This window comes from Falco peregrinus, chromosome Z (assembly GCF_023634155.1).
Source record: "Falco peregrinus isolate bFalPer1 chromosome Z, bFalPer1.pri, whole genome shotgun sequence".
In the NCBI taxonomy this organism is placed as follows: Eukaryota; Metazoa; Chordata; class Aves; order Falconiformes; family Falconidae; genus Falco; species Falco peregrinus.
Genome location: NC_073739.1, coordinates 25,456,276 through 25,478,415, shown reverse-complemented (window position 1 = coordinate 25,478,415; position 22,140 = coordinate 25,456,276). Strand labels below are relative to the sequence as shown.

Sequence of the window (22,140 nt, the reverse complement as noted above, 5' to 3'; positions counted from 1 at the left end):
CTTGATTCAGGATTTGGGCAAACACAAGCTTGTTCCAATTCCTCTCCTCCAATCTGAAACCAATTAAATGCAGAGTTTTCACATATTTCTCAATGAAAAATAAATGTCTTGTGATCAATGTCTATACAACGGAAAAACAGAGAAAAATAGTACTTGAACCTTCCACCCTTATAAAAAAAACCTTTCAAAACCAGAAAGCCCCCTTTTTAAACAACTTGTATCATATTCTGTAGTCTCAAGATCAAGTACAATACTGATAAAAGATAATTTCAGATATACTTTTGTACAAAAAATTAGGTTACCAAGAGGTATATGGTAATCCAGCAGCTAATGCTACTTTTTTTGATCAGGTGACTCAATTGTAGTTTTAAGGATCAGCAGACTTCTGTAACCAGAGAAATAGAAGAAAAAAAAGAAGTACAAGTTTGCAAATGTCTACATTTATCATAATCCTACATAACAATATCATATATGGGAACTGCCACATAAATTCATCAACTCAACATTTTTATGTAAGACAGCCATGATATGATTATTCTGCATTTCCCTACATGATAACAATGGGGGAAAAGACAAAGAAATTACAAGTGAAAAAAAAAGGCAGGGTAAGAAGAATGAAGGGAGAAGAAAACTTTGCAGTCAGTAAGTATCTTTTATAAGGTTTTCAGAAAAAAACCCAAACCTGAACCCAAATAACCAAAATAAAAACTCACAAATATTCACCAAGTACCCACCCTATTGATATTGGCAAAAGACAACTACTCTCACAAAGCATTATTAGGTTTTTAAGTTGTGACAATATACAGGAGATCACATGCTCGAGCCTGGAGCATCTCCTGGGGTGTCTGTGGTTTGGAAAACCATTTGGTAACTCCACTTCTAAATCTACGAGAACTTCAAATAAAATCTCAGTCACCTATTCTGCCAACATAGCAGGTCAGTCATGGAGAAGGCTGGGAGAAAAACAACTACAGGGTGAAAAAATAACGTCACTTTAAATAATTTTATTTTAGAGGACTCTTTAAATAGATCTGCTTTAAAGTCACTCTGTTAATATGGAGTTTCATAAATAAGCAGCATAAGCTCTCACCTAATTTAAAATATAAATCTAAACATTTACAAGATCAGACATCATCGTAGCCTTTTTACATATGCTTTTACAATTGTTACTGTGCAATGCGTTCTTTTATTAGGAAGAATTTCTTTACTGAGAGGGTTGTTGAGCTCTGGACCTGGCTTCCTGGAGAGGTGGTGGATGCCCCCACGCCTGTCAGTGTTTGAGAGGCGTTTGGACAATACCCTGAGTAACATGATTTAACTTTTGGGCGGCCCTGAAGAGGTCAGCCAGTTAGACTGGGTGGTTTTTGTACGCCCCTTCCAACTGAAATACTCCCCTCTCCCTCTCCCTCTCCATCTCCCCCTCCCCTCCCTCTCCCTCTCCCCTCCTCTCCTCTCATTTATAAGATGTAAGAGTCCTTTTCCTTTTCTTGTTCATGGTCACATCACCTGAAGAAGGCCCTGTCAGCCTCCTAAAGAGCTTTGTGCCTCTGTTTTCATGTAACCATTGTGTATGTGACCTGCTGCCTTTCTCGATTTTGTTCCTGTCAATGCCATAGTTCATTAAGCAATAGCAAGGCCATATCTATTTCTTAAGAATCTGGGTGGACATCAGTGAGCTCACATGGAAGCCAGCTGAGAGACTGAAAAAAAATTATCTGTTGGTTAATTATTCTTACTAGGGCTGTTTTCTCATTGAAAAGAGATTACAGCTTGTTTTACCAAATACTGAACACACATGTAGAGAGCTTGCTAAGTTTAATAGTTCTAAGAAACTGTCAAGCATGGCTCAAGCTCTTTCATAGGACCTGCAAGGGAAGAAATGTTTCCTGTGAGTGAAGCCAGGGGGTTCTGTGGCCATGGCTGAGTTTTGAAAGTTGAGTCAAATGCTGTAGCAGTAGCACAGAAGACCTCTGGGCAACCATTTTGCAAATGCTGAAAAGTCACTCCCAGTAGCCACCTGTGGCCACGCTGGGATCAGTTTATCTTTATCTATGATATTTTTCAGAGAAGTTCACTTTGTCCCTGCTCAGAGATGACTAGAAGCTGCCTGGTACTACACAGAGTGCTTGCTAAGATGAGGAATAGGCCAACTTGGATTTGGCAATCCACTGAACTTCCCACTAATCTGGGAGCCTGAGCAGAGTGAATTTGGATCTGCATGTGAAACACCATGGTAGACATTTCCCCCGAGGACACCCACCTCCACGCTGCATTTTAGTGGTGACAGACGGGTAGAGCAACCACCAAAGTGAACTCTGGACTTATACCTGTATTTAGAAGAGCGAATGACTGAAAGTAGATGTTATCTGTCTTTTTTCCACAATCACCTATTGTTTAGTTAAGAAAGCACTTAGAACTTGCCTTAGCCACCTCTTCTGCAGGTTGAACAAACCCAACTTCTCTGGCCTAGAAAGGTCTCTGATATGACAAATGCTAAGCCACAGGCTACCAACCTTAATGGCAGGTTCCCACAAATATCTTGAAGGAACAAAGACATTTTGTCAGTAAAGGAGGCCTGCTGGAACTAGGAAATCCAGCAAGTAAGCTGCCTGTGAGCTTTTGAATCCACTGTAAGTTCTGAGGAAGAGAAAACAGGGAAAGAAAAAAAACCTCTTTTTATGAGGCAATAGCTTTTCTTTTTCCCCTAAATGATACTTCCCCTAAATGACATTTCAAAAATTAAAGTGTGCACAACCTTGTTATTTATTCCTATAAAACTACTTAGGAAACATTGATTTATCATAAGGAAATTAAAGAGCTACCTGTGACACTGCAGTTAGAAGAACATATTTCTGTCCTATACCACATAAACTTCCAAATTACATAAATGACAAGATCTACGGAAATGAATTAGCCACACTGAGATCTATAAAGATTAGTATGCTCAGAAAAATAAGAGAGAGATGAATAGCCAGTAGAAGGCAAGACTACTGGAAGTGACTTAATAGCAAAAGTGAAAAGAGATGATCAACTAGATCTGTAATATACAAAAAAACCCCTTAGAGAAGCAGAGTATTCCCGCTTGAAAAAGCCCTCTGGAGGTTATCTAGTCAAACTCTGTCGCTCACAATGCAGCCCTATTGGATGAGTTTGTCAGGACCATGTCCAGATGAGTTCTGCACAGTCACGGATGGAGATTTCAGCCTTTCTATTAGCATAGTCTAAGTACAGTTAGCAGCACAGATAAACAGAAGACACCATGTATTTCTTTTTTCTTTTATTTAAACCTATTGCAAGATCAAAGGTTTCACGAAAAAATAGAAACTTACAAATTGTGTGAATAGTTTTAATGCACTCATAGAAAGACATTAAATGAGAAATGACTAAGATTCTGTACTATATCTGCAATATAATCAACTGGCTTTATTCTGAAAATATAGTAAATATTTTCAGAATATAGTAATATATGAGTAAATAAAATATAGTAAATATGAGTAAATAAAAAGCCTAGCATTACACATGTTCACACGTAAGTACCACTTACTTAAGCTAAAAACTTTACCATATATTTTTTCCAGAGAAGTTATTTCATCCCCATTTTTAAAGTCTAATAAGAAAACATTCAACAACCTCACTGGAATAACTGTGAACTGATGTTTCTGTTGTAAAAAATTATGCTATGGAAATCAACAAACAGTTTTACAGAGAGTTATACAGTCATACTAAATAAGCTTCTAGGTTATGCTGCATTAGATTTTTTGGATTAGCAAAACATTTTGACAATAATGGCAACTCTCAAGCTGAAGCTTATGTATTTCATACCTTGGATCAAAATGCTGTAACCTTTTAAAAACAAATATCCAGTGTTACACACCTGAAAACATTCTTAACCAAATGGTAATACTCTAAAGGTTAGTGCAACTTCAAATTGAAGCCACAATGTCTGTACTGTCAGTATCCCCTGGTCAAATTTAACTCCTTAAAATGCAATGTGACACACAGAAAATTAATTGTTTTATGTATTTATTCTGAGTACTTTCTTGCATACACTGCATTACGAAGCATCTGATCCTACAAAGTGATACCCACAATGGGACTCATGTTTAGATGGCCTTCTCGAGGTAACTGCTCTCTGAATTGTAAGATCTGCTGTAAAAGTACAACCACACAGGAAATGAGAGGAATCCTGTTATTGGCTTACACCCACTCATCTGAATTTCCCAACTGAACAATATAACAGCATAGTCAGAGCAGACAAGTTCACTAAAAAAAAAAAAAAGAAAAAAAGAAAAAAAATTTTTTCACTCAGGTATTTAAACATTGTCGGTTAACTTATTTTTGATGGTGTATTCAATTACTGTTTGACTTTATAAAGTGGGAACTGGTTATCAGTGTTAAGCACTCAACTCACTATAAAAATTACAAGATGGAAAGATTTGGAAATCTCTACAGCATCTCCTATTTTAAACAAAACAAAATGAAAGAAGATATCAATTTGGTGAAGTGATAGACAGAAAGGAAGTAAGATTGTGCAGTAAATATCCATTCTGTCATTACCACCATTTACTAAGACTTCTGTTTAGAAGAATGATTTGTATAATTATCAAAATGTTTATAAGAAAATCACAATTCTTTGTACATTTTCTTATTACTGTGCATCTTAAATCTCCTGGGGTAGCTTCAGTAAATAATAAGCATCAAGTTCAGCTCCCAGTTTCAAGCCTGTCTGATGAACTGCATGAGTGCTAGCACTGAGTTACCATTTACAAATCAAAGCAAATACACATACCAAGATGAAGTAATGTAAACAGAGGAAAACAAGCTTAACATCTTCTATAACTCAAACTATCCAGAGAACTAGTAAGAAACCACTTCAAGAAATCTGCCAGAGGCTTTTATATCTTTTATGCAAACAAAACCATAATGCATTTCTAAAGTTTTGCTTTAATATTGGTATTTAGTTGTACAGTACTTAAAGTCAGTGTACAGCTTTTGCCATTTTACTGTAATCTCTGTAAACTCACAATTATATTGCATCATATGAAAGGTTGTGAACCCTCTGCAATCCCCATTAGATCTACTGAATGCAGCAGAGTGGAACTGTCATGTAGGTATAGGAGGTTAAGAGGCAGTAGACATATTGGGTGTCCAGCCCATTTGGTAAGCCCGTTCCAATGTCCTCTTGCAATCCTGTAGTACGGTACTGAAGGTTATATGTGGATACTGCTGCACTAGCTGCTCCACTGTGGCTTCATTCACCTGCAATTGAAGAAAAGAATCTGTGATGTGCAAAACATGAATAAAAAGGGCAACGTTATGCAAGCTAATTGAATGATCGAACCTTGAACTCCTGGGAGGACTTGCAGGATTGGGCCATTTGCTGATACTATAGGTTTGGGTGCACTTAACAAAAAACAAATATACCGAATGTAAAGATCTGTTAGAGAAAAAAAAAAACCAAACCAAAACACACCACACCTTGATTTTATTCTACTAAGTCCTGTTTGGTTATTTGTGATTGAAAACAAATATGAAAGACAGTCTCCATTTGCAAACAGCTTTGTTTAGAAAACTGCAGCAACATTTAACAACCTATTAAACTATTTTCATGCCATGCTTGACTATGCTGGCCACTCACAGAGCTCCAAACCTGATTATTCAAAGAAAAGCCATCCTGTCTAATGAAGTGCTGCCCAGAGTAACAGATCTTGAAATAGAAGCATATTTATTCAAACTCACTCAAGCAGACATAGGTCTGAAATGTAAGACTTTCTTGGCTTCGGAAAATGAAAGTTGATTACATCCATTAATTAATTTATGGCACAGTTATGGTATTTTTACCCATACTATGTAGTAACTCTATAATTAACCTTATCAAAATGCACTTGCACTGTACACCAGCTCTCAAGGTGGTTGCAACGAAAAATAAGAGATAACTAAACGTGGGGAAAAGAGCGCAAACTATTCCATATTGCAGGTAAATCAATTTATTAGTTTACCAATTGCCAATATAGGTCAACTTTTCCAAAGGTCAGAAGCCCTGCATATTTTCGTGTACATTGCTGGTAGAAGTTTTTATTTTAGCCTTTTGCTGTGAGGCTAATACTGCTCAAAAGGTTTTGTGGGAAGAAGTGGTGGGATCAATAATTAAAACACAGATGCTTGCTGGGTTTGGGATGTCCCTTCTAAATCTTAGACATCAAAGGTAGCACCTTTATTCTTGATTAGACCAGGCAATCAGACAAGCCTAGCTAAACCCAACATCTTTACAATTGCAGTGCTGTGAGGGGATTAATTTGTCAATTATTTTTAAGATGACTGCAGTTCATATCACAGAAGTAGACAGCTTTCTTTAGCCTTTAGATAAATAAAAGATTAACCTAAGAACCACAACTTCTAGGTAGCTCTCTCTGAAATCTTTGCTGAACACTCGGGCATTTTAAAATGCATCAATACTACATTTAAATACTGAACCACCTAGATCAGTAGGATGTATGACTGATATGCTTTTCCCCATGGTGTTCCACCGTCAAGGCTAAAACTAAAAAACGAGACTAAAACGTTTACTACCATTACAAAAACCCATCTTGGGAACAATATTCTAAAGCATAGTGACCACAGTATCTAATAATATTTTTGTCCTTAAAAGATAACAAGGAGCACATCCTTCTGAACAGTGATTGCACCCAATGACAAGGATAAATGAAAGATTTAATATCCAGTTCTTCTGCTTTGATAATAGAAACATTCAATCTTCATTGGAAGTTTCATCTAGCTGAAACTGACTTGGATAGAAAACTGGTTTAACTTCCCTTCACAGCACAAACTACACTTTTGGCAAATTGCTATGTTACAGTAACATCTTCCAGTGCTGAAAAACAAGAAGTGACTTTTAATAAATCAAAAATGAAATCAGAGATAGCACAAGTCCTCCAAAATATCTGATATTTATAGCTGAATACATACTTTAAAACTGACAGCAACACTTCATAGAAATATTACTTGGAAGGCAAGAATCCCCAAACGTAGCAGTATTTGCTAGATTTTGCCTATTCAAAAATAGTCAACAGCTTCTTTTCTTTAGATTTGTGGTGCAGAGAGCCATGGCACAATCTATCATACTACCAGAAATTTCCCTTAATGGTTAACTCAGCCACAACGAAGATGCTTACCACAGACAGCTTCTCATTCTGCCCTTTCTTAATGGGAAACTTAAAGAAGAGATGTTGTTTATCTACTAGATATCTGCAAATATTACTAGTAGATAGCAGTTATTATGATTTGACACACACCTGTTGGGCTTTATTTGTTAGAATAGCATGGATATTATAGCTTTAGAGCCAGTATCATAAGCAGATTTTCTGTCACAGGAAAGAAGTAAGTCAAATTTGTTACAAAGATGATGTTCAGACACAGGAAGCCATGTAATGATCTCCATGTTCTGGTGTCTGATTCAGGACTGAACACATTTACAGAGGCTACAGTCTAGCTAGATATGAAATAGCAGTGCATGACACTCAGGAAGGCAGATGATGTTACAATGAAATCTTTTAGCCTTAAAAACTATGAAGAAATCTATGGCAGACCATTCAGAACTAGCCATTTGTCCCCAGTTTTCTGATACAATTATTACTGGATTAATACAATTGTTACTAATTGCTATTACTACTTTACTAAACAGGAGAAAGAAACTTCTGGTATTGAGTGCCATATACCATTACAAAATAAACATGACCATGCAGAAGTGACACTGACAAAATTTGCTATTTTATGAACAAAACCTGATTAGTAGAAGGTTTTCTGCATTTTTGCTGGAGTGCTAAATTTTAATGTTAATAAATTTTAAAATGAACATTTTAAATTATTAGTTTGATCTCAGACAATAATCTGAGTGGTATTAAACAGCAAAGTAATGACAAATCCTATATACACATTTGGAACCATAACAGTTACAGAAAGAAATTACTTTCAGTTTAAAAAATGTTTACTGTCATGAAAGAGGAAAGAATTATCCTACCAAGCTTCATGAGAAATGATGAAATATATGCAATTTTTAGTTAAGTGTAAATATTGTTAACACTAAGAAAGTAACAGCAAATAGGTAAAAATTATGCTGGACAATAGGAATTCAATGTAAGAATACACAGTGGGACAACCTACATGGATCCCAGGATGAGAAACAAGTGTGTAAAATTAAGCCACAAATTATTTCCTATCAGATGATGTTAAAAGCTTTTCCTTCATCATGAGAAAAGTCAGGTCAAACACTGCAACAGTGTAAAAATTTTAGTATTTTAAAGTTTTTGCAGCACTGGACTAAAACTGCACTACCTAAAAGGTAGGAAAACAGAGAAATCAAAATTTTGTTCTTTGTTAATGAATGAGATAAGTAATACCTAAGTCAACTCCCTTCCTATACTTGTTATCAGTTACCCTAATAGTAGGATTAAGATGAAAAGAAGTCTTACACCTAACCGTTAGAACACGAGCTTCTCTTTGTTAAGATGCAGTCTGGCTGGTTATAAAAAGTACTGCACGCCATTCCCAAAACAAATTCATTACACAAACAGAGGCATTTTCCCCTTCTGAGCTTGAACAGTCTTGTTCAATGAATGAAAACTGAAAATATTCACTTCTTAATACACTTTAAAATGTTGTATTTTTCTTCCACAGAACTTTCATTAATCTTCATCTTTTCAGTTGTCAGAAGGAAGACTACTGTCTGAAGATAAACTAGTTAGATTATCTAATACATAATCATTCATTTGAATTTGAATAGCCCTTCAATTAGGTTTTAACACATAATGAAGGAATGCAGTCTTTATCATTAAGAGTCAAAGTAATTGGTTTGTGTGAATCCTGGTCATCAAACAGAAAAAAGAAAACAACAAAGATTGGTTTAAAACTTATTTTTTCTTGCCAAAATAAAAATCTATTCCAGGCCAAAGAACAGATTAAAAAAAAAACAAAGGAGAAGATGGGCTACAGAAACAGACAGGTCCAAGTAATATCAACTCCTTTTAACTCAATTAGAGCAGTTACCTAGAATTCTGAATGCTTTTTGCTTAAAGACTGAACATACACCATCTATTTCCTAGAAGAATATACTTGACTTTGTGACAAATGTTATCTGATGTGGGACCTCCTTAATTTCTTCTTCTGATGATAGTGTGGTTGTTCAGGGAGTATCTAAATATTATCTGCACTAGAGAAAAATACTACTTCCTCATGTGATAATTAAGAATACATCTGGGAAAGAAGAACACGAACACCCATCTAGTCCATGTGAAATGGAAGAATATTCACAAAATGGTTTTGGGAGTTCTTCGCAGGACTTCAATCTCACTCTATCAGGTATACACATAATATGGGTGAAATACTAAGAAAAATGGGAAAACAGTGTTCAAAACTCTTTCTCTCCTTTAGGTAAAATGACCTACCTACAATAGAAAGCTTGCAAACCCCCTCCAGTCTGTAAATGTTTTACCCAGAATAAACTAAATGGCGTTTATGAGCTGATTTTTCAGGTTCAGGATAAACTGAACATACAGTTTTCAATAAATAAGCTACTCACAGAAAAATATTCACTCAGATTTTTGATTTGGTATGCTGGACTTATCTGGTCTGACTGCCAGTATTTGCTGATTTGGTACATCACTTGTGTCTGCCACAGACCACCATGAGCAATTTCTTTTATGCCATCTTCCACAAGTTCTCACTCATGGAAAATTCAAACTCTAAACTTAGTTACTAGATAGTTTTTAGGTTTTGTTTTAAATGCGCCATATAGTTTGACAGAGTTCTAGTGATAATTTCAGCACCATTTTCTTTCATTTCTAGATTCTAAAATCAGGAAATTATCTAAAGAAATCAAATCATTCCAAACGGTTACAATCTATTTTTCTTTACTTTATCTTCCTAGGACAGATCTTACTAAATTCAAGGGAGTCGCATTTTGATAAGTTACGGCTTACAAGTGAAACCACCGGTTGAACTAGAGATTTCTCTTTAATGAGATCGATAGCTTCATTCACAAATAAGGAACAGAAACAGGTTTAAGGACCCTTCCTAAACAGGACTTTCCTACTTACTTTTAGTTAACTTGCCTTTAGTTGATATCATGTCCAGAAGATACTCTCTTGGACTGGAATATCAAGTGGCACATAAAGGGGCTTTAAAAAGTGTTGGTTTTAACTAAGACAACTCCTCTACTATACTTCTAAGAGGATCTGTAAGACTGCCTACTGATCTAAAAAATTCCTCCTGTAGGTGTACCAAGGGCAGTCCTAGAACACAGTTCTGATTCTAAAGCCACTAAAAGGTCCCGAGAATGTCTGTGTTGCATCATTTACAGCAATACTGAAAAGGGATAGTAGAGTCACCATCTGGACTGCAAATTTGATGCTGCTCTACACAGTGAAGAAGTAGTCACTGTTAATTTAAAAGGTTTCCTGTGCAAGCAAAAGCTTCAGGGTAACATCCAATTCACTTTATAATTGAAAAGAATAAGTTATCTCCATTCCAGTTTAATAACAGAAATCAAGAAGCAGCCATATAATTTAAAAAAAAAAAAAAAGTCCCCCAAACCCAGGCTTATAAGCAAAAAAAACAGACTTGCAAAACTGGATTAGAGCAAACGTGCCTATGCTCCTCAGTGGTTCATAACACCATAGAGGGATGGACTGCTGAAAGAATTTTTGCATAGAATCTAACCTAGTCCTTGGAATAGGCATGTGACTAGCTGATTTGGGAGAGCACTGACATCATAGGCTCTGAGGACAATACAGGTATCTAGTTATATCACTTCATAGGCCAGCCATTAATAAGAAAAAACATAACAAGTTGTAACATTGTTAGTCTGCAGTATCTGTGTAGAAAAATATAGAGAACTGCTAGGTTAATTTTGGAGATATAGTACTTGTAAAGAATTTTAGGTAACTGTTAGTAGGTGAGAAGTAACCAAAATAGTTTGAGGGCTGCCATACAGATCACGTTTGATAATAAAGGTCCACACGGCGCAAGTATTATCACTACATTTCTGCATATAAAGGATCAAAAAATGCACTTTACACAAGAGAAATGCAAATTTATTTGTTCCAAAAGGGCTTTTTTATCATGTTACTGAAATTTTTGCTTATGGAGTGGTATTGCAGCATTAGGGGTACTGAAATTTGTGTGCATTTGTGTCTGTATATAAAGCAGCATTACATTGAAGACAAATTTGTATGTAGTAGACAACTCTATACATTGTGTCTATCCATAATCGTGGATTTTGGACACATTTAATGTTCCAATTTCTCTAATGTTTTAACAATAAAATCCCAAATATACACACTTAGAGTTATTAAGAACCACATTTTCATACACACTTTCTGTTTTCTAAGCTGTAGTTTGCTTCCTCAAGTCAGTGTCTCATAAAAAGTGCACTTTGTTTGATTTTTTTCCTGCTAATAGTTGAATGAATTATATTCTCAGGTGGCCCAATTATAACTGTTGCCTGTAGCCATAACAAAATTAAAGATTTCTGGAAATGTTTTGCGTGAAGTGCACTTGATCAGCTAAGGCAGACATATTCCACAGAGTTTCAGTGACTGCCCTCAGGCCCTGGGGCAGAACCTTTGTTTAGGACTTTAATAAAATAACAGCACTACCAATATTAGCACAATATCCTGTAGTTCAAATAAAGTCCCTTACAATTTCAGCAAAGACTGTATTTTGACTTAGTGGATGCTGTTATTAAAAACAAAAAGAACACATACATGCACATACAAACACTATATTTGTGGACTCATAAGTAATGATATTGACAAGTACTGCCTAATGTACTATTACTATCACGACATTCTACAACGTAATTGTGTTAATTCTTAGCAATTAATTTCCCACTTATATTTGGAAAGGGGAAGGAGTGGGTAAAAAGAAATATCCGTAATCTTTTCTGTGGTGTGAAGTGCGGTAAATGGAATACACAAACCTTCATATATTCAGTGGTAGCACTTCTGGAAGGATTTCAGAAAATCTAGCAAGGTTGCTTATGCTCCTTTACAGTTCTTTGCTTAAATCTTGACAGAAAGGTAGAGTCCAGGAGGGATGAAATTCATTGTTGTGGTTGTTTACACAGGTGAATGCTATTGCCTCCAACTGCCAGTCCATGCACAATTGCTGCAGTCACTGCATTACTGCAAACTAACACAATAATCCACTTCAGGTCTCTATGAGTTTGCACAGTTTTCAAGCAGAGCCATCATTTCAGGGTTTGCTGTCCTAATCACCACTGCCAACACCATACTGAGTATTAAATTTGTGTAAGTGATGGAGTTTTTGTTCTCAGTTCCCTTTGCTTATCGTGAGGGTTTACTTTTCTATTAAAACAGATAAACCATTCTAAAGGAGCCCTTTAGTTTAGTTGGTTGGTTGGTTTCCTAATTTTGTTAATTTCAGTCAGGTGAACTTCTAGACTCCACCTATACAAGATTTCAAGATAAAAATACTACCAGTATTGCTAGCATTTCAAATTTGTGACGGAAGTCTGTGTGTTGCTTTGTTCTTAACTGATAAAAATTGCAGTTAATAGAGATCCATATGCAGTGAAATGACAGTACTTGTTTATATAGTGATAAATATTCTTTTGGATTACTTTCTGCCTGTTGAATGAATAGCATTGAATGTTTTCATTCCTATTCTGCTACATTAACAATAATTTGAGCACATTATTGAAATACTTGTCAAAATGACGGTGTGTGAAACTAACAGAGAAATCATTCTCAGAAGCTGCCAGCTGGCAAAAATGACTGGAGGTTCCAGGGGACAATGCTTTTTAAAAAAATCTTTTTTTAAATTTTTTTTTAATAAAAATGCTGACTACTTCACACTACATTTTTCCTTGATAGTTGGCCTTATCCTGATTTTAAATCACTGATCAGTACCTGAGGGCCCATCTTTCTATTACAGTATGAGTGGTCAGGTGTTTGCTTTTTAAAAACCGTGATAGACTCATCAGCTCAGGAAGATTCCATCTTCAGCCTACTGCCACGGATTTGTTGCTGAACTGTCAGCCTGGAAGTTAAAAAACTTCTGGTAAAAAAACAGTTAAACTAGAAGTACAAAAAGTTCAATTTATATAAAGAATCCTTTTTTATATTTTAGCAGATGCTTTCATTCATACGCATAATGGATCTGTTATACTAGTTAGCTAGGAAGGGGGAAAAAAGTATTATTCAGTCTTTTAAAATTGTTGTATTGAAAATCGAAGTGAAATAAATGCTACTTCTGTTTTGTTGTGGGTTAGTAAGGATTTATGTAGTTTCCTTCTAATGTTTCACAGATTTTATGAATCTAAAATCTTCATTATTCATAGAGAGATGTATCAATCACAGCTCCTACATTATAAATATAAAACTTTAAAAAATACAGTGTGTTCTTTTTAATATGCAGCAAAGTAACTTGAACAAATTATAGTGATTTAAGAGAAAGTAAGTGCTATAGAATTTTTCTTAAAGGGAAGGATTAGATATTTTCAGTCTTCTTCAATATCACAGAACCGTAACTTCAAATCTCAAAATGAATGCCTTAAAATATAAAAGAAGAAATGGTAGCAATTTGTAATTTTTTTTGATCAGGCTAATGATAGCATTTTTTGAAGGTGGAAGGCAAATTGGTGTGATATTTGTATTAAAACAAGTGATGGCTCTGTATTCTTGCTGTTCTGTTGTTGATTAAGAACAGTTTAGCTCCAAAATGATTTGCCGTTTGCACAGGATATATATTTACAAGTATTTCTAGAACAGATTTTATAGAAGAATAAAGTGATAAGTTATTTTTAAAATGCACTGATTTTCTAAAAAAAAAATATTCTTGCTTAAGATGCAAATGATGGACCATTTTTATTTTTAGGTGTCATCTATCTTCCTTGCTCTCTGTGGTAACTTAAAAGAGTTTGTCTTTTTGTCGGTAGTACTGACCATCAATTTCTGATTTATAACATCTCAGTAAAACTATAATAGGGAATACATGCTACAATTCATCTGAGAAAGTCATCTGAAATAAGCTACAGGCTTTCAGAAGTATTTTCATGAAAAGCAATCTGAATTTCTCCAAAAAAACCCCAACAACCACCCAGAAGAAAAAAAAGCAAAAAAAGCAAGGAATAAAGGCCATGATGATTTATTAACAGAAGCTGTGTATCCATTCACAGCCAGCTATGTCAGACTCACTTAATTTCATTCACACATAGCTGTAAATGTTGCATTTTGTAGCCTCTGTTTTTCTGTGTCATTTTTTTGTGTATTTTCCCTAGAAATGGCTCCTGCATCTATGTGGTAGCACAGCTGATAACCATTGCAAATAGCACCACAGCTATAGGAAAAGGATCTTGAAATATGAAAATCTGTGTGAGAAAAGTTGCAGACTCCACAGGAAGATTATTCTGACACATTGTTCAACCAGCCAAGCTATCAGCCAGAAAAACAGATAAAGTTTTTAGCCACTATTTCCAAGGTGATACCCAGCCATTTTCCATAAAGGTGAAGATTTCAAGCTGCCATTATTTAAAGCTGTTTGAGTTGTTGTGAGCACAATAAAGAAGAGCTACAAAGGCATTTTTGAAATGAGTTCTAGCAACAAATACCATAGACAGCATTGCCCTCTTCCTCTGATTTATTTTTGAAATAAGAAAGATAAAATATTTAGAAATAATGAGAACTACATTAAGTAAATATGATCTAGATCAGTTTGGGGGTAGGAATGTGTAAAATTGTGTTCAGAAAAATAAGCTTGAAACGTGGATTTCAACCTCTGAATCTGATGTAGGCATCATTACAGCCCTTAGGATGCAAGTATGGCTCTTAGGAATCCTGATGTCAGTGTTTATGGATGACTTAAAAAAGCACACTGTAACTGCCCACACCTCTCTCAAAGGCAAGGATGAACTGCACTTTAAGATACCTACTTTCCTAAGCTGTGATAGAAAAATACAGAGCTACAATTAAAATTTGGTTTGAAGAACAGATATTCACGTTGCCTTTCTGCTGGGGTGGTAGTGCGGGGAGCAGGGCACTGAACTGGGGTGAACTGAACATCACCTCTGGTTCTGGAGGCAACTCTCTGCCTTTCTTGGTATTTACTGAGGTAATGAATCAGAGCGTCAGTGTACCCCGGGAGTATGCAAATCAGCTATGTGTTCCCACACACCCATGTCAAGTCCCAAAACACAACCCTGGGCTGCAGCCTGCAAAAGCACAGCACTCTGCTGTGCGAGAAACTGGGGGTGTGTGGTTCCACGGCGCTGCCAGAGCATCGGGATGAGGCGACATGAGGGAATGAAGCCTGGATCACTGCCTCTGGGAGTGCAGCACAGTACCAGTGTAGGTGGTAACACCAGAATGCACAACAGAAATACTATGACTTTTAGGCCTTTCCAATTACAAACCTCTAAAATGTTCTGCTTAGGCCTTAAGTAACTACGGATTTTCTCTCTTACTGCTCTCAAAAGAAACTGAGATGAATGGCAACATTTTGTTTTAATGAAACACAAGACTTGTGCAGCCCCAGGTGCTGTCGGGTGCCTGTACAGACCCACACATACAGACACACTTCCACACAGCTGATACCCTGTACCACGACAGAGATCAGAAGGGCCAAGCGTCCCGGCTGCTTCCAACGTCTTGATGTTGGTATGCAGGCAACTGGGGAATTTCATTGTCTAAAATACAAGTACTTAAGAATATTTAGGGTCTACTATCTGAACACCTAAATACTTTTTGGAGGTCTGGATCATAGTACTTCAGAAGACTCTCTGACACAGAAAACTAATGGTATGCATCACACTGTACCTATGCTGTACGATGCAGGACCCTGCACAGTTCAATCCACCATTTCCTGAGCTACTCACGGAAATGGAAGCATTAAGTTACACTACCACATCTATATCACAGTATCTCATAAGCCTTGCTGAATGCTAGTTTTCCTGGGCAACGTGTAGTATTTTGGCAGTTAAGCTGCTTTCAGGGCTAATGCTCACATGTCCACAGCACCCTGCACCTTTCCAGTAGTACCAGTTTGTTCAGAGCTCTCTCTGGGACTCAGACACCACTGGCGTGTAGTGCAGGTAAAGCCAAGTTTGCCTAAGTCATGGAGGTGCTAGGGAAAATCAAAAAAAAACAGAAGAAACATTACTTCAGTAACTTGCCTCTAATGTTTTTACATTGAGAAGAATTTTTAGATTTTGTGTATCTAAGCATAAACATGTTTTATGAACTAAAATTCTAGTATGGATAGTTCCGAAAGTCTTCCAATATTTAATAGTATTTCACCTTTTTCTGTAACTGATTTGTAAACAGTGATTATACTGTTACTTAGCAACACTTAAAAACTGAAAAAATAAGTGTTAAAATAGTGTCAAAAGGTTTATTAGAAAACTTCCAACTGAAATATATGCCCTCCTTATGACGAGCTCATGGTAATGTCAGCATTTTTTGTGAGATTTCTCAAAAAAATTACATTTATTTTAAGGCAAAGACCATATTGCTCCTGTGGTGTGCGTGTTAGATGGCAGGAGATACGATAAAAAGAAAGGTCATGGCAACAGCAGTTTGATGAAAAATGAATAATTTGATTATTTTCATGGTGTGGATCAATAATGCTCTGCATCTACTGAAGCACATTGCCTGGAGGCACTCATATAATCAATGGCATAAAACAGAGCCTGCCTTTACCCAGGCTTGCAGCCTCTCTGATCTTTCTTGGGAGGACCCTTGACGCCTCTAATTTATGTCAACTGCATATCAAAGAAATTCCAAAGAGCCTGGGTCATAAAGAGTATTTTAATGGTAACCATTTGAAGTCTACTTACATATGTTCCTTATGTAACTGTGTTTAAGTACTTCCCCTCCAATGCCTGGGAATTCCTAGAAAGGCACAAATGCTACCTAGTACTAGCATAAAAGTCAGTACCTTAGAAAAGGAAGGCTGTTGAGAAGGGGCAAATCTTCTAACCTTCCCCTCACTGCAAGCTAACAATGGCCCAAAGACAAGAATTTCAGTCAATGGGCATTTAAATAAACCCTTCTGCACGACCCAAGAATTCTTTTTAATGATGTGCCGGACACTGACTTTTTAATTTAATAGAGCAGCCACTGGAAAAAATTAGTTCTGCATGATACTGGGGAGAGACAGTTGAAGACATGATTTTGTTCAGTAAATTCTCTGTTCATCTGCAGTGGAAAAAGGGAGCTGGCATCTTCTAGCTGCCAAAAACTCTTAAGTCAAGGATACTTACTTCATTCTGTCTGTGGAGCTATTTTTCCTGTCAAGGCTTTGCAAGCAAGAAAATAATTCCCAGTGGTAGCCCTACTACTACAATGTTTGCTGTAACAACAAGTTTTAGCTACCATACTTGGGTGCTCATACACATGCACACATGCCTGTGTGCAACATGCACACACACACACATGCACTTGCAGACACGCAATCAACACTGCTTTTCTATCTTCCTTGAAGCTTTCTCAAAAAAACGTTTTTTTCCTTTTAGCAGTTGACTTTCATAACACAAAAGACAGTGCATAATCCTTTGTGAAGAACTAGGAAAGCATTAACCAGGAATTAGAGGAATACAGACCGTAGTACATGGAGCTTAACTGATGAGGTAGTAAAACTTGTTTACAGCATCAAGATCATTGATTTTCTATAGCAGCTGAAGACAGGACTGAATTATTGCACTTACTAGATCCTTGTTGATTGTTCAACATTACCTAAATTCACAAAACAAATATATATGTAAAACTGATCAGGTGATTCAGGTCAGATCTAATTCCCAAGGTCAAGTAACCCTTTGAACATTCTCTAAGTACATAATCTTACTACAACCCATCAGATGCACATGCTCTTTTTGTCTATTGGCTCTTATAAAACACTAATGTTTAGGACATTAAGTGGAGTCAGCTTTAACAGACAGAGCAATTCTTCCAAAGTGCTCAACCTCCTCTCAAACTGGAAACTGTCTAAGGCTGGGTTTGCAAAATGTTGTTTTTAACTCTACAGCTGACCTGGAAATTATTATTCTTGCCAGCTGAAATACTGGGTTTTGTAATTGTCTTCTGTAAAGCACTGCAAGGGATGCAAGGGAATGGTTTTGAGCATAAAGTTTCTTAGACTAAAACCCTGTGTTTCCACAGGCTGTATCCAATCAGAAATTCACAAGGCTGAGACAGATGTGCTTATGATGGGCATCACAAGCTGGACATTTCATTCATGATGGCTGGAAAAGAAACAATCCCTGCAGGCATATTTGAAGATTTGAGATCAGAGACTCTGAATCTCCCATGACTTTAGCTATTTCTGCTGTGATCCCAGGCTTCTTGATCTCTTTTCACTCAACAGAGACACAATTCCTGAAGGCTACATACATGGTGAGGTGGAGCTGCATTGCCTTGTCTTTTTTCTTTTAATGATAAAATGTTAAAAATTACAGACGTTCTTATTATATTCCAAGTAAAAAAGCTACATAATAAGAAAGCAGTAGTTTTTTCTTTTCTTTTAGCATTATGGTTTTATCCAAATCCTTGCCCTTGTGTTCTTTAAAACATTATATGTGAGCATACCAACGCATGTATAGAAAACTACTCTGGAAGTAACACTTAAGTATATTTATTATTCTTTTCTTTCTTTTTCTCTTTCTTTTTAAAAAACAAAGTAGTCTTCCATAGTAATGACATGACATACCAATCACTTTTAGCCAAAAGTATTCAAAAGCCTCAGAGGGCAGTTTTTACATAAACCTTTTGTGAGCACCCCAGGCTGTGGGTGTAGCCTGCGGGTGTATTTTGAAAATGTCAGCACAATATAAGCTCTTTTTAGTTCTCTAGATACTTTTTTAGCTTAACATGTGAGCACAGTACACTAGAAGAGTTACTGAAGTAGTGAACACCAAACCTGTTTGTACAGAAAAACACATCTTCCCGTCTCTCCCTCCCTCACACATAAAAACACGAACACTCAGTCTCACATGCACTCAGAAGTGGGCACCAGTTCATGCAAATGCTCCTTACCTGATCGCATCTCATCAGCCCTAAATATCTGAGAGACTTGCTGCTTTGTGCAATTTGCGTGGCTCCATAGTCTGTGATTTCTTTGCACCATCCAACATCCACTGTCTCTATTGTTGTGCTGTATCGTCCAATGGCTATCAGAGCTGTAAAGATATTAAAAGTATGAACTATATAGCTATACTAAGCTCAGTTCCATGTATACACTTAATGATGTTGAAATTAAATTTTGAGAAGCAGTTGTCATGTACCTTGTAAAAAATCTTGTATTTCAGCATTTTTAATTATGAAATAGCTGTCTCTTCAAATTAGAAATACACACGTGCAAACACATACATAGATAAACAGACCTTTCTATGTATTTTTCTATCAATCAAGATAAATAGACCAGTTAGTAGAGATATTCTATAAAAATTCTTTTAATTACTTATTTTTGAAGGATCAAGGATCAGTTAACTGAAATTTAACTAACTATAGAATAAAAACAATTCTACCTCACTCTTCTGAGAGAATTAACTGATTTTATACTATTAATACCTTTTCCAGCAAAATAATATTCCTAAGACAGCACAGAGGATAACAGAAAATTTTCTGTGTCAATAAAATAAAGAGTTTTATAAAACCCTGCAGGTATCTTATGTCATACATTTTATAACTATATTCTGAAATTGCATTTGTTTCCTATTGTTCATATTGATGATGTAATAACAACAGTATGTCTCATGTTTTCTTCTTTTAAAATTAAAACAAAAGACTGAATTTTTATAAAAGGAAAGGAAAAAGATCTGGAAGTTCTGAAAAGACTGAAAAATGGCAGGTGGGAGAAACCATGAGGCATCTGAACAAGTGGGGAAGGCTTTGTCATGGCACAACTAGTCTGGAATAATAGAAAGGGACACAAATCACTAACATTCTGGTCACCATGGACTACAGAACACTTTTCAGAAAATACAGAGTTGGAAACTATTAAATCAGCTTGGGATTTCTTAACATGAATGAGCAACACCCTTCAGTAGCTACAATCTCAGTGTAAGAAAAAAGTCCAGGGTTTCTGGTGTAGAAGTCAGCCATCTGCACGTAGCCAAAGGGCAGGATGTTTACAATTTTTAACTCCAGTTATAATGCAGTTGCTGAAAAGGAAGATGAATGAGTGACTTCATCTAAACGATGCAAGTATCTTTAAAGAGATGATTTTTCAGCAGCTGTGGGCCAGTGCTGTTCATGCTACAGAACCTACTGTCAGAAAAAAATAATAATAAAAAAAAATTATGAAGAGCTGTTAGCTCTTGATATGCCAGATGTCAATCTTAGCTAATCAGGGTGTAACTGAGACCTAGAAGCAGAGAGAAAGAACCCACCTGACCTTGCAGCAGTTTTACAAAGACCTATACTGATGGTAGACAGCAGTAAGGATAATTTCATAATTTATAAATATTCGAGTGGACTTAATTGGCAGATAAAATCAGCCAAAAGAGGCCAAATACATTCTCAGAAGTGGTGGAAGGTGCAGTAGTACCTATTTCTTTTCCTGTAGCAGTTCACCAAAAAGGGCAAAGGTAACTGAATTTTCTAACTGACATAATGAAGTTATGATACAATCATCTGTGTAGTTTCATTAAGGTTTCATTGATTTTTGCAGAGTAATACCAACTTTCCGTTCTCTTCCCAGTACCTCCCTAAAAAACAAGTCCTAATTTTGCAAATATGTAAATATATGTATAGCAGAACATAAACTTTGTACTTTTTTACAGAGTCATTTTAGTATACCACTATAATAAAAATTATAGGAAGACAGAAACTTTCTGCATATATCTTGCACTAACAAACACTATAGCAATGATAGATGATTGTAACTCCACAAAGTAGACCTGAAATTGTGCAGGAATACTGAAAGCTTGCCATTACATTCAAAATACTGTCAGTTAAACAAAATTTTAAATAGTGTTAAATTTTTGCTAGTTTTTTTAATTTTACAATCATATTCTGTCATTTTCAATGCTTCATGTAAAACTGATAAAGACAAGAAAACCTGCAGAGAATACTTTTATGAGAGTAACTTAAAAGATCATCAGATGACACTGAGGGATTTTCCTAGTAAAGGCATTAAAGGAAATAGATACCATATCTGGGAACTCCCTTAAAAGACTTAAGATTAGAGAGAAAGTAGGGGATAATACTATTGAGCGACCGAAAAAGGGTGTTATACTGTGTGCAGAAGCTGAAGACTAAAGCATCATTAGTCCAAGAAGCTGCCCTGATTGTGGCAAAAAGATGGTTTGAAGCATGAGATTTCATGTAGGTATCTTCACATGCACGTATAAAACAAACTGAAAGAATGGAAGATTCTCTTTCTTATTCATAACCACCATTTTACAACAGAATATTCATAGAAAACTGTTGTATAACAACACATAATTTTAAACATGTAAATTCATCATTTGATAGCTGTTTTGGCATTTCTGTGGGTAAAGTATTTCATTTCTAAAGTAGGACCTTATTTAAATCTCAGTTAAGTTTTATTTATTTTTTAATATAAAGATGAAAATATTTCTACATAATGGAAAAGGGACTTAATAATTATTGAAAAAATTACAAAATAATCATCAAATGACAGATCGTGAAGCCTCTTTGAAGAACTGGCTTTCAATGCTTGTCTTCTGAAGATCTATACTTTAACCAGTCGATTGTTACTAGTGTTACTTTTCTGAAACATTAAAGAATGAAAAAGATAATCCCTGGGATTTGGAAAGCATGAGTAATTTTCCATACATCAAAGTGTGTATGCATGATTTTTGGACTACATTGTCATTACTGTATTCTGTCAATTATTAGGAAAGCCAGAACAGAACTTCAATGATACCATGAGACAACCACCAGGGTTTTTTTTTTGTATAAGTAACAATATTTACGAGAACAACACAAAATGGAATAAAAAAACCTCAGGATGTTACATATCAATATGATACCTAAAAAACAAAATGGAAACTAAAAAAATTCCAGCTGTGACATTTGGGGAGCAGGGCTTTCTAAGCAAATGTATTTAGCAGTTCAGAAGTTCCAGACTGATTTTCAGACAACTGTTAATCTGCTGCCTTCACCC

General features: G+C 35.9%; 1 protein-coding gene and 1 long non-coding RNA gene across 4 annotated transcripts in view; one reads left to right on the top strand and one right to left on the bottom strand.

Annotated features, from left to right (window-relative positions):
* Window positions 1-22,140, top strand: part of LOC129782701 (uncharacterized) — a 92,993-nt gene that overhangs the window by 63,372 nt on the left and 7,481 nt on the right. The window lies entirely within an intron of this gene.
* The window catches only part of FBXL17 (F-box and leucine rich repeat protein 17), a 281,538-nt gene continuing 262,660 nt past the window's right edge, over window positions 3,263-22,140 (bottom strand). For 2 of the 3 annotated variants that reach the window (XM_055790428.1, XM_055790427.1), the window contains 2 exons: window positions 19,044-19,186; window positions 3,263-5,259 (listed from right to left, as the gene is read on the bottom strand). In XM_055790428.1, the coding sequence (XP_055646403.1) occupies window positions 5,122-5,259; window positions 19,044-19,186 (281 nt within the window). In that variant the 3' untranslated portion in view covers window positions 3,263-5,121. Of the gene's footprint in view, window positions 5,260-19,043; window positions 19,187-22,140 lie in introns of those variants that run through there. The other variant, XR_008744725.1, reaches the window with a different exon arrangement.